Genomic DNA, 13,615 nt, shown 5'->3' with positions numbered 1-13,615 from the left:
TCGTTACTAGCAAGAACTGGCTGGAACAAGCTGTGACAGTCTATGAACTTCCCATCTGAAAAAATAACTCATTACAAAACAAAAAACAACTCGCCCTCCCATTATTACCCCAAGGAGTATAGTGCTTTTCCTAGAAGGAAATATGAATACTCCCACAGATATGCTTCACAAACTTGATCTCATGAACCAACAAGTTCTGAAAAATTCAAAATAGCAGGTCTCATTCCATGTCAGGTGAAAAATGGATTTTTCTTTTCCTTCAGATCAACTACATCTTCCATGTTATTTCTAACAACACACACCGAGTCAAAACATTTATTCTTTGGTACTTCTGGTCAGTATTTAAAGAGGAATGGAGCAGAAGAGGCAGAGAATGCAGCACATTATTCCATGTCACTAACAGCGCTGCTTACTTATACACAAAAACTCACTCCACATGAATTCCCAATTCAGCTCTCTATACTTAAGAAGACTGGCACCACTGAAGGCTTTACAGTGAGAAGGTATGGTCCAACACTGTGCATCACAAGTTGATTCAGTGCCATATACTGCATTTACAAAGCACCTGAAATCCTAGGAAGGTTCATTACTGCCTGCCTTAACATTTTGTTTCTGGATGAGTACACAGATCCTGATGATCCATTTATATTATGATTTCCCATTAAGCTAATTGAGTCTGTAAAACACGCCTTTACTGTTTTACTGTGGCTCCCTCAGGGGCTGGGGGGCATTGCTCGTAAGTAATTCAACTGCTTTTCTCCAAGGAGTCCAATAAATACTGATTTACCTAAGCAGACTGCATGTACTTTATATTTGTGTCCTTTACACTCTATACTAACAGAGTACAGGGAACATAATGTGGCCACAATTACGAGGCTATGCAGGGCCAGCCCACGTTTAGTACAGCTAATACTCATCTAGGTCAAGTAAGACAGACTTGATCCTACTTCTGCTTAACAATTCATGCATCACATGCTAACCATATCTACCAGCCTGCAGCACTGTCATACAAACTACTCTTGAGGCACTCTACCCAAAACCAGAATTGTTAGGATCACGCCATGCATCCCCAGTTTCTCTGCATTTGTCATACCTAGACCAGCAGGTGACACCAGGTACAATTCAACACTGCTCACAGCTGAAACAGTTTGGCTGCAGATGCTATCTGCTTAAGAGCATGAGAAGTGGGATACACATATACCTGTCATACATGGGGTTTTCCCATGAGGTCAGGTATCAATCTTCTCCACAGCCTTTTTGCCTTAAGTAATAAAAAGCTTGAAGGAAAACCCCCATCATTAGTTTAAGAGAGAACCACGAATCTTCATTGCAGGACAAAGTACCAGAAAAAAAATGGCATTTCAGCTGCCACAACTTAAAATTTGCTATCAAAAAGGATGCAACATTCCCAAACAATATACTGTAGACAACGTATTTCATCATGTCTAAACACGAGGTGCAATGTTCTGCATGCAAAAACATGAGGTATGAACAAACGCCCACCGCCCTCAGAAAAACCGTGCAAGTTACACAACCACGTATAAGCTGCCAAAATTTGGAATTAAAGGTCTTGCAGGGAGCCTTAATACTGAATACCATGCAAATATGCTCTAGTCATATGACTCCTTGACTGCCATATGTCTTTTAACTGGTTTTGTTCAAGTTTTTATGTGTAATTAAAGCCAATCAAGAACAAAGTATCAGTGGATTATGTTTGATGCCAAAGTAAATAATGACTCCAGTATACTCAAAATTCCAGGTTGTTTTATAGTTGTAGTATAGCATAGTAGGAAAGATTCTAGGAAAGTTCAGAAACTCAGCTGTCACTCAGAAAGACATATGTATACCTTTCCAAATGTGCTACTAGTGTTTAGCCAACTGTTGCACAAACTCCACAGTTCTCATATAATCCACTCACTCCTACTCTCCCCAAAAGAAGAAATGGTTTCATCTTACTATCTGTACAACAGTATCTGACATGACAGAAGCTGGAATCTAGGGGCAGTACTGAAAATTCAGGAAATTTGGCAAAGACAGCATTTCACAGTATTTTGGAAGCATAAGAAAAAACATTTGAGCATTGGAATCTCGTCAGCTAAACAATTAGCATTATTTATTAAAGCCAAACAATGAACTGCATCTCTTTTACTACAACAAACTTGAAAGATACACGTTCAAGAGGCTTTAAGTGTAAAGTGGAGGAAAAAAAAAAAAGAATCAAGCAATCCCAGCTTCTGAAAACTTAGAGGCCTTCCCAGAGGTCTCAGAAATCAAAGAGAATTTTAGAGCAATGAAGACCAGTGGAATTGCAAGACAGCAGAAAGAAGGTAAGGAGCTTAGTCATATTAGCTTGGTGTCTTTCTAGGAGGACTTTCATGTCCACCCAACCACCCAACAGTTACCAGTATCTAGTAATCTTCCCTTTCTCAATCTCTCCTCTATCACCTCTCTGTTTGCATGGATACTGAAGCCTCTTCAATTCTAACAAAACAATAAAGCAATTTCCTTCACTTTGATTCAAGTTTTTCAGTCTTAACTTACCTTCCTCCTAAGCTAGAATCTTTGAAGGCGTGAGGAGAATTGCTTCCCAGAGACATTCTTGTTGGTGGATCTTTTCTGTGGGCTCCATCCAGCCCAACATAGATTTTGGCATTACCCAAAGACTCCAGCTGGGTAGGTGACATCCAAAATCCAAAGTACACAGAGAATCCGTTTCCCCTAAGTAAATGCTAGCTTCAGAGCTGTTCAGTTATAACAGACATCTGTTAATATTCCTTCCCAGACAAATCTGTCTGAAGGAATGCACAGGGAATCACAGCTCAATTTTTTTCTTCAGCTTTTGTTATACTTTCTCATACAAACCTGAGCAAATCCTCAGGATTTAAATTAATGTCCTTTTAATTTTTCCAAGGATAAAACAGTAATGTTATAAAACTTTCAACATCAGGGAAGAAGAGAACAAATGGAAACATAACAATTATCAAGACACACACCACAATCTGATACAAACCATTACACTAGGAGTAAAATAGCTCAGATGAAAACTACAGAGCTGAGGACAAAATTTATATTAAGATAAAATTAACAGGCAAATAATCAACACAAAAACATTCAAAGTCATGTATTTTGATGAGAACTTCATAAAACAAAGATTAAAAAAAATACATTAAAAGGAGACATCGAGTATTTCAAAAACCTCTGTTTTATTTGTACAGAGTAAAATACATTGTATTGTGAACATCGTTTTCATTCCATAATCGAAAGCCATTATTAACTGTCTTCTTTTCACCAAATACCCTGGTCAGAAGCACAGACAATGGAAATAGGAAAGCTAATTAGTCTCTCTCAGCCAGAGCTACAAGGTGCATGTCAATCTCTGTTTCTGTAAGGATCCTGAAAGAACAAAAAGAAATCCTGAATAGCTTCAATGATTCTTCCCCTTAAACTCCAACCTAGTATCTATTCAAATTGGCTTTATACATTTCAGCCCTTTAAAGCCCTGCTGCCAAGGCCACAAGCCAACATTTCAACTGTTTTTGAAAAACAAAGGAAGAATCAAAGCCACTAAAGAGCAAAGTAGCAAGTGGTAGAAAAAGAATAGGTAATTTCTCCTATGCAATACATTTGCAAGCTGGGACCTGGTGAAAATAATGGGTGTGGTAATTAGTGCAATTACTCCAAGGAATACACATGTTTTTATAGCTTTTTCCTTCTGTTTGTTACCCATCTTTCTGAAAAGGACATGACTGGTAAATGAAGTCTGGCAGAAGGGTAGCACTGGAAAAGGGATAATTCAGCTCTTGTATGCTTTTTCAGAAATGGATGTCCTAAACATCCATTATCAAATGTAAAATCACTCAACACCATGTCAACTTTATACGCACTAAGAAGCACTCAAAAGTAGGGCTCTGAGGTTTGAAGCCTCTCTCCTATCCTCACCTGCTAAGTGATTAGACTGAAACAGCAGAGGATTTCTTCTCCACCCCAACTGTTCCTCAGTTTTCTTTGTTTTATTTTAATGAAAAATCAAACCAAGAGACAATGACAGACTAAGGCAAAAATTAATGAATGACTCTATGGCAAGCTTGACTAGTAACACATACCTAGATGGCCTTTTTGCATTAATCAAAATGCCTCCAGATTTATTCTTTCATTCTTTCACACTACAATAAGCTATGAGAAGGCTGTGCAGCCCACTGTATCTAATGTGAGGCACAGCCTGCAGTAGGAAGATTTCCAGGTATTGTCTGGTTAGATTGACCTCTTAACCGTGCTGCACACACAGGGCTGCACTCCAACTCAGAGAATAGTGGAGGCAGCAGGGAGGAAATGGCAGGTCTTCCTTTCAATCTGGGTGGGAATGTGTACTTGGAAAGTAAATGTTCAGCCAGTTCCAACTCACTGCAGTGATTTGTCCAGAGTATTTTAATCTTGTCAAAATAACTGCAGTAATTGTCACGTTGAAAGTAGATTCCAGATACTAGTACAAACCATTTTTTAAAATTCTCTAAAGCATTAAAGAAACATCCAGAGCAGACATAACAAGATTTTGATCATCATGCAAAACAATACTCTTTTAAAAAGCCTGCATTCCCTAGCCAGTTTAAAGACTTTAAAATAGCATCTTTTTTTTTATTATTATTTGAACAATGTCTTTTACACATTTTGAAATTACAAGTAAAAAAAATATAACAATCAGAAAACAAAGCTCAAACTTCATGTTTTATCAGCAGTAACCATGATCACCTACCTGAACTTTGGATTTTCCACTGTAACTACACCAACTTCTATTTCTGAAGGTTTGAAATCAATGGATAGTACAGTAGACAGGCATGTTATTGCTGTCTGAAAGATGATAAAAAATTATCAATAAACAGAATTTTAAATACAATAAAGTATTTTTAGTAGATTTAACATTAACAATTATTCTCTCTTCTAGTTTTATTTCCTTCCACCTCTAAACCTCAGCCGTAAAGTTTCAAATAGTTTCCGTTTGGTACAGAACATACTGCCTCTCCAGTTCTCTCTCAAAGAAGTTTAATCTAAAATGGATACACTTTCTTAACAGAAAAAAAAAAAAAAAAAAAAAAAGACAAAACCAAAACCTTTATCACAGGTCCTGAGAACAGAACAGAACACGTTGCCTAAGTGGCAAACAACAGATACAATCGTTACAGTCCAGGATTACTCAAAGCATGTTACTTGTGTGGCTTCCATTTCAGCTTTTCTTCTGGTCACTAAAATTACATTGGCTGTTTTTAGAAGTTGCATTTAATTATGGCTTAACTTGTCTTTTTTTTTTTTTTTTTTCACCTTAGTCATCACCTGTTTTAAAAGGTGTTCTTTCCAACTTCACTCATGCTTTGAAGTCAAGTCATAATAATGCTGAAGATGTATTCCTAAAATGATGATTGACCACAAAAAGCTCTGTAAAACTGCTACATAGCCAGATGCTTACCGAATCAGTTATTTTGCACAGCACTCACATGTCTTAATACAATACTCTGTTTTAACTTACAGTGGGGTCAATTGCTTCAGATTTTATACCTTATTTCTACCGCCGTTCTTGCAAAGCAAGAGACCTAACGTTACAAGAGAACAAGACCAGGCAGGAGAAATAGGTGGGCCATAGAAGAGGACTGATTAGATGGCTCTCTATAGTGTAGGTAAAAAAGGATAACTATAACACAAGCTCATTAACCTGTTATATAAACAGGGTATGCTTTTATAATGGGCCTTGAACAACAGTTCTCACAGTAGGCATAACATCTGTTGCTCTGTATGCTGAACTGAAGCAGTAGCGCTCACCTTGTTTGAAACATTATTTAACATTGTTTTAAGCACCACTGAAGAAATATTAGACTGGTATACCCCGAATCAAGCAACAACTAGCCACCAACTACAGCAGGAGTGCTACAGCCAAAGGTTCCACTTCAGCTAATATAATGCAGAAAAAAGAGATGATAGGACTCTAAATGCTTACCAAATACCTTCAAAGAACTTTCTGGTTGAAAAGCTATCCTTGCTCTGGCAACAGTATAAAACAGCCAGAATACAGGAAATGCCTAACTGCACTCCTTTGTATCAGAATCCTACATATGCCATAGTCATTAAAAATACTTTGACAAATCTTTACTGCCTTCTCCCAGCCTACCTCTACAGTTTGTTCATATGTCCAATCAAATTTCTTCTTTACTTTCTTTTCAAGGAAACTGGTCGACTCTGTCTGTTTAACTCCTGCAGCTGTGGCCTTGAATCCACAATAGTAACCTGCCGGATCACACTTGTACACCTGAGGACCATGCTCTTCATCAATACCAATCAAAATCATACCTTGAAGAGAAAGTTTGTTCATTATTATTTCTTTTTCCAATTTTAGCAGTTTCATTGAACCAAAGAACAGTTTGATACTCCTCTCCTAAGAAACACACGCATGCAAAGCAGTAGATCTTTAGAAATAAGTTCAATACCTAGACCTGAGTGTTCCTTTTTATCTCTCATTTGCCTTTTCTTACCAGTGACTCACACCAGGCATACAACCCACTTTAGTGCAAACTTGATTAGTGTTACCCAAAGAAAGCTATTCATTAAACATAGAAATGTTTCGGTCAGCCTCAGTGTGTAAAGAACAGCAAAGTCAGGAAATAAAGTTTAATCCTGATACAAGGTTCACCCAGCTGCAGTTCACATCCTGTGTATTATATATCAATGAGACTTTGAAAGCATAAAAAAAAAATCATTCAATAAGGATGTTTTTTTTTTTACCAGAAAGCAACTTTACAAACACGCTGACATTATCTTTAATATTAAAAGATCACTTTTAGATTTTTAAACAATGAGGAGGAAAAAAAAAAAGGAGATATCAGAAGACAAAACAGAATCTTTGAAGGCCATCTGACTAAGTGTTTTCCATTTGCGATTTCAAGTAGTATAAACTGGTTAAATCCCTGCAGTGCATCTGTGTCCACCTACACTTCCAGATCTACAGTTCCAAAGTTTCAGCATACACATTAAAAATAACTCAAAATAACAACAACAAAAAGAAAGCATCTCCTACTGCTTTTAGCTTTACACTTGTGTAACTTTTAAATAGTAGTTGCAGCTATATCAGCTTCTGAACAACTACAACTGCAAATGAAAAATAAATCCCTACCAACTTCTCAAAAAAAAAAAAAAAAAAAGTATTTCTTAATTTTGACATTTTTCTTCTTTCACAGAAAAAAGTTCACCTTCTACCAGTATCAAAGTATGGGAAGTGCCAAGCAAAGAAATGATCGTTCCCGAACATTACACGTATATAAGCATGGGAAAATTTCCCCATCATAGAAACTGTGGTGCAACACTGAATGCTGCTTTAGTAAGAAGTTCTAGTGCCTACACTTCTGCCTTACCAGAAGTGATTCATCAGTTCCAAAAATATTCTCTTTAAAAGAAAATAAAAAAAACAATAACAACTAAAAAAAACTTAGGCAGAATGTTTAATGGAACAGCAATTGAGGAAGCATGAAGTCTTTTACCTCAATTCCCAGACAATCTATCAATATGGCTACACTTTGTTCACGGCCAAGTGTAAGAGAACAAAAAAAAAAAAGGAAGTCAAAACCAACCTCAAAGTACACGGATAACTAACTATGGCAGAAATACACACACACATATATATTTTTTTCATTTAAACGTAAGTTACATTTGCTATTATGAAGAAGTATCTGTGCAGAAACATAGACAAGTGAAATTAAACAAGTCTTCCATACAATACACAGAAAATGATTAAGTTAAAAGCACCAGTTAAGCTTATTTTTAGCCTATACACATTACTTAGATACAAAATAGTTGAAGTCTCCATATATCCGTGATGTCTATGCAGACCACATACGCTAGTAAGAAGACCGTCTTCCATTAACAGCCATCACCCTGCAAGCAGACTAGGCCCATAAAACTAAAGTAAAATAGCAACATATGTTTTAAAAGCATTTAAATAATTCACTTAAATTCAAAAGCTAAGATAATGGTAGAATCATGCTTTTAATTCAAGACTTCCAAGATTATTCTCATCTGGTTGTTCATGCCTCTCAGTTCTTTGGTTACATTCATGCAATTTCTCACAATTTGAAAACAGGTGAGAATCTCATGTAAGTTATACTTGTTGCAAGATTAAAGAAGGAACAGCACAGATTTCATACACTATACTTACAGCAACCAAGAGGCCTCATTTCAGCATTTTGCGTATAGACCTGAGAAATATCCGCAATCCTTTTACATAGCATATCCACAGGGATGTCGTAGCCATACTTGTACTTCCAGTTAGCAGCCTCATAGCGGGCCCTCTGCACCTGGGATCTGCTGTCAGCTAGAGAGAAAGAGTTAATATTAATTGCACTGACTGTGTACCACATTTATTCCCAGCATTTGAGAAAGCCACACCCAACTCTAAATTGTCTTAAAATGCACACATGAGAACTAGACAATTTTTAAAAAACTAGACTGAGAGAAACAAACTTCCTTGAGTGAATAATTAATTTTATGCAATATACAGTTGGTAAATTAAATAGAAATACTGACACTTCAGGTAGTTAAAAAGATGGTGAATTAAATACCTGTCATTCCTGTCATCACACAGCCAATATTTTCAGTAATGCTGAACAAATGAGTTACTGTGTTGGAATCCAGTAACTTGTCCTAAAGAAGAAACAGAAATAGAATCACAGAATATCCTGAGTTGGAAGGGTCCCACAAGGATCACCAAGTCCAACCACCTTGATCCACACAGGACAACCTAAAAATCCAAACCCTATGCCTCAGAATGTTGTCCAAACACTCCTTGAACTCCAGCAGGTTGAGGCCATGCCCACTGCCCTGGGGAGCCTGCTTGATGGCCATCATTCTCTGGTGAAGAACCCCCAACATGACCCTCCCCTGATGCAGCTCCATGCCATTCCTTCAGGTGCTGTTGCTGTTACCAGAGCGCAAAGATCATCATCATCCCTCTGCTTCCTGTGAGGAGCTGCAAGCCACCACAAGGCCTCCCCTCAGCCTTCTCTGTTCTGGGCTGAACAAACCAAGGGACTTCAGCTGCTCCTCATACACCTTGCCTTCCTTTGCAGCTCTCCTTCAGCTGCTCAATATCTAGAAAAGGCTATCAACTAAAGCATGACCAATACTGAAGTCCTTTTCTATCTCAATAAATTTTGAAAACAAAATAGAAAGACTTGAGTTCCTAGTCCATGTTGTCTTCAAACACAAGAGTTTTTTTTATCCCTTTGTCAACAGTACAACACCACTGTGCTGAAACGCTTACGAAAACATTATTATGCTATTGGCATACTGTTTTTTTAGTAGAAATTAAAGAAGAGAAATTAGAAAACTGACTTAGGGTAACTCAGCCCTTACAAGTCAGAAAGATGTATGCACATCAAAGTACACCAGACCCTAATATTTTAGTTTTATTTATTTATTTATTTACTTTATTTATTTAGTTTTATTCCTTCAGCAGAGAAAAAACATTAAAGCATTACTTGTTGACAAAACATACAGTTGAGCACTAACAAAGCTAGAATTCAATATAATCAGAACAACAAGCTATCCAAACTGCTATAGATGTCAATAATAAAAAACATAACCTTAATGGTGTGGCACTACACCCTCTGCTTATTTTATTCCTCACTTCCTCCCAGCCCTCCTTCAAAAATAGACTACTTACAGGTACTTTCTTCTGCGTTACGATTACTGCAGAGTCTTTCCCACGAACAGCTACAGACGTAAGTCCGCCCTGGTTTATGGCCTTAAAAGCATACTCTAGAAAAATATACAAAAGATATAAAAAACTCTATTAGATACCTTAGTATAAGCAACTCTGTCACATCTACACCCCTCGAGATCTCACCACGTTCTATTAGTGCTTCGTTCGTGTATTTCTAATAATTTGCCTTTTTCTTCTATGAGAATACCTAACAATTTGTTTTAAATTAAAATGGCAATTTTGTACTCGAACATTAATTTAATGTGACTGTAAATCTCACACATCATTTTAAACATGTGGAGCTTTCAAGTATTACTACCACTGCAAGGATGTGATTTCTTCTGTCCATTTCAGTCGATACAGATGAAAACTGAAATAACAGGCAAAGCAGAGAAATTTTAATCTTATCACATCTTCTGACTTGATATTCAAATACTACAAAGTTTGAATTTACTTTGTAAAATAAAATCTGTGTATACACCTGCTAAAAAGCATTATTCAGACAAATGATTGAAGTTCCCTTCATGTATTCTAAGAAATACATTTCCCTTTTTTAACAATTTCAAAAGCTTCAAAAGCCTTTAAAAAATCTTTAACTTTATATATGATAAGTACCCAGAACTTCCTAATATCTAGTCAAGAGATGAAAGTTTCAGGCACTAACTAGATGTAGATGTTTTTTTATTATTAGTTATGTGATTGAGGCTGGAATTCAGAACAATCTGCTGGAACTATATTCTAAAACAACATGAGAAAGAAGGTATAAACTGTTTTAAAAGCTGCACTCAAATCTATGGCACAACCTGGAATATCAGATCTTTCCTCTAAACATCAGGCAGTGCTTCACAACTGTGCAGCTGGCTGAGCACTAGCACAGGCTGCCAAGAGGCTGTGGAGTCTCCTTCTTGGAGATCTTCAGAAGCAGCCTGGACATGGCCCTGAACATCCTGCTCTGGGCGTCCCTGCTTGAGCAGGGGTTGGAGAGGATGGAGCCAGAGGTCTCGGACAGTCTCAACCAGTCTGTGACTCTGACACGTAGGTGTGAACAGGAATAAGCGCCCTCAAAAATTTTGTTCACAAATACTGAGAACCAGGCAGAGTGGTGCACCATTTCAGTCTGGTATCAGTATGCTGGAAATCTCTGTTCTGGAAAAAAAATCAAGTTTTAACACAGCCTTAGAGCAACACATGTGCCTACACCTATCCTCAACAGCACCTGATTAACTGGAATCTAGCACACACACAAAGATTCACATGATTCAGAAAAAAAAAGAAAAAGGCTGGAATCATATAGTTGACCACAAGCAAAACGTATCTTCTGCCCATACTGTGGCTAGATACTAGCCAGGAGAGACATTAGTGTGGGATCATTCCCAACTTATCAACTTGGCTGCTGGCAGAGCGATCTCATACTTACTTGAGGTTAGCACATCTAAGTACTTATCTCCCCATCTTTCCCTAGCAGACAGGTACTCAAAGTACCTTTAATACAATTTCAAACTGCCTGTAAATACTCTCAAACAAACATACAGATACTTCTCAGACCTGGACAAAAGATATGCAAGTGCCATACATTCCTCATATATTAATTGATGAGCATATCCAGGAGGCAGAAACCCTCAATTTACTCTTCGCTTCAGGATGCAGAAACCATGACCAGCAAGTAGTACTGCAGCAGAGAGAGCCAGAAAGGTGTCCCAGACCAACCAGCATGCTTTAATGGCAACTGAAGGCTGCATCCTGTGACTCTTACATTACATAGCCACTGACAACCAGTGCAAAAAAAGTGTTGTTCTCACTAACCACATATAAGTCTTACTGTGCAAGTTGCATACAAACTCTACATGCACTACAGGTATTAGTACTAAAGCACCTGTATAAGTAGGTAGCTAGTACAGGTAACTTTCTACCTACATAAAACCAGCCATATACGTGCCATTTCATAGTCATATCTTGTGAAAAGAACTCTCCAGGACTGCACAGCCTACCCAGGAAGCCTATTCCACGAGAAAATCAGACATAAAAGAAACTACTGGCTACTACTGACAACTGGTGCAGACTGATCTCAGCAACTTCCTTTCCTGGAGAACAGATGAATGTACAGATGTGCCATGTAATGCACACAGTCAGGCTGCTGCAGCTGAGGAAGAGCCGCTGAGATCTAGGGAGAGAGCATCAGGATGGTGCTGCAAGAAAACTAACTCATCTGGCCCAGTTCTGAAGATCCTTTAGGCGCGCTGTGGATAAACTGCCTTTGCACTACTGAAAATTGGCTACATTGTTACATAGGACCCTAAAAAGAGCACCACGAGGCTCTTCTGCAGAACCTGGTTCACTGGAGAAAGAAAAATAGATTCAGCAACCTAAAGAAGAAAAAGAATTTTGGCTGCAGCTTAATCTCAGAAGGTTTGCAGATGCTAGAAATAAAGGCTGGTTGCTATTATCTCACAGGCCATGCTGCACAGGACACACACACGGTATTCAGGTGTAACAATGGGGAGCATGGTTTACTGCCAAGCTCTGACTCTGATGTTCCGGTACTGTTTGGGACAGCCCAAGTCCCATTCCAAACTGCTATCGTACCTCTCAGATCCCGGAGCATAGCACCGGTCAGTCTAACAAGATTAACTGGAAGAAACACTTAAGGGGAACAAACCGCTGTCTGGGCAGCCCTGAAGCCCCCGGAATGGCACAGAGGCACAGGACACACCGCACGGCTCTATACCCCCCTCACCGCCAGCGAGGCCGCCCTCTCAGCCTCCACGCACGACCGAACCGCGGCTGCCCCAGCTCCCCTCTTCTCGCCGCGGTACCGGCTAGGGCAGGAACCGAGCCCCCGCGCCCGGTCAAGGGAAGCACAACGCTTCCCTCTCCTCCGAAGCAGCGGCCCTGTACGGCGGAGCTCTCCCGCGCCGGCCGCAGCCCGGCACCGCGGGAAGGCCCGGCCCGTGACGGGGCAATTCAACGGCGACATCCCCGGGGCTCGGCACCCACCGACTTGGTAGAGGCGGCCCTCGGGCGAGAAGATGGTGATGTGGCGGTCGAAGCCGGCACTGGAGCCTCGAGACATGGCGGCAGCGGGAGCGTCACGGCCGAGGGGCTGTCAGCGTGCGGGACCCCACCGCTACCGCAACGGGCCGCCGCCGGAGCGCTTCCGGGTCACGGGCGGCGCGCAGGCGCCAGAGGCCTCCCCGCTCCCGCACAGTCACGCTTCATCCCCACCACTGCGCATGCCCGAACTGCGCGGCGCCCCTCGGCCTCGCGCCTCCCCTCTGGAGAGCGCGCGCAGTAGGGCGGTTGGGCTTGGTCGCGGCACGGGCTGAGGGGCGGTCGGGGTGTTGCGTCGTGACTCGTCGCGTCCGCCCGACGATCCTGGAGCCGCCAAGACGCTGCCTGGCGGAAAGGCGGGAGGAGGCCGCGGTGCCGCGGGAACACCCACGAAACAGAAAAGCTCCGGTGTGAGCTGCGCGGGCAGCCCGGGGAAGAACAGCCCCTTCGCTTTCCAAACAAAGCGTTTCCACGCGTTGTCTCAGTAAGCGTAATTATAAAGAAATACAGCAGCCTCAAAGAGGGCGGTTAGGGTACTTCTGAGGAGTTCTCGATCCTATAGCTGCGTTGCAGCGCGATGTTTGAAGACTGCCTCAGCCGGCGTCCAGGGCGGAGGGAAATCCCCCTTTAAGCTGATGAATGCGCATCTGCCTTTCAGCAGCCTGGATTTCCCCCTCTCAGTGGGGTGGATCTTATTCTTTTTTTCTTCTTTTTTTTAAGTCAGGCCATCGAAAGCTGTGAAAGCTGTTTGGATAACACCTTCACTTTAAAATATTTTCTGGTGAAATAGCGGGTGACAGGTGCATTTTGGAGCATGTTGTTTGCCCCACC

General features: G+C 40.4%; 1 protein-coding gene across 1 annotated transcript; it reads right to left on the bottom strand.

The window, feature by feature from the left end:
* Positions 1-3,184: 3,184 nt before the first annotated feature.
* PSMA6 (proteasome 20S subunit alpha 6) lies at positions 3,185-12,949 on the bottom strand. The gene is made up of 7 exons (XM_003206577.5): positions 12,731-12,949; positions 9,698-9,792; positions 8,595-8,676; positions 8,192-8,347; positions 6,155-6,333; positions 4,751-4,845; positions 3,185-3,393 (listed from the first exon to the last, which is right to left on the bottom strand). The coding sequence occupies exons 1-7, from the start codon at positions 12,804-12,806 to the stop codon at positions 3,336-3,338; spliced, it is 741 nt and encodes a 246-aa protein (XP_003206625.1). The 5' UTR covers positions 12,807-12,949; the 3' UTR covers positions 3,185-3,335.
* Positions 12,950-13,615: the final 666 nt, after the last annotated feature.

This window comes from Meleagris gallopavo, chromosome 5 (assembly GCF_905368555.1).
Source record: "Meleagris gallopavo chromosome 5, MGAL_WU_HG_1.1, whole genome shotgun sequence".
NCBI lineage: Eukaryota > Metazoa > Chordata > Aves > Galliformes > Phasianidae > Meleagris > Meleagris gallopavo.
Note: the sequence above shows the minus strand (reverse complement) of the source record. Positions and strands in the feature narration are given on the sequence as shown.

Excerpts from the sequence above, each read along its gene's own strand:
- PSMA6 (XM_003206577.5), bottom strand. The coding sequence starts at position 12,806 with ATGTCTCGAGGCTCCAGTGCCGGCTTCGACCGCCACATCACCATCTTC. Across the intron at positions 8,348-8,594 it reads TGTGATGACAGGAATGACAG|CTGACAGCAGATCCCAGGTG; the intron begins GTATTTAATTCA and ends CTTTCTCTCTAG. Across the intron at positions 3,394-4,750 it reads GTGGAAAATCCAAAGTTCAG|GATCCTTACAGAAACAGAGA; the intron begins GTAGGTGATCAT and ends TTGTTCTTTCAG.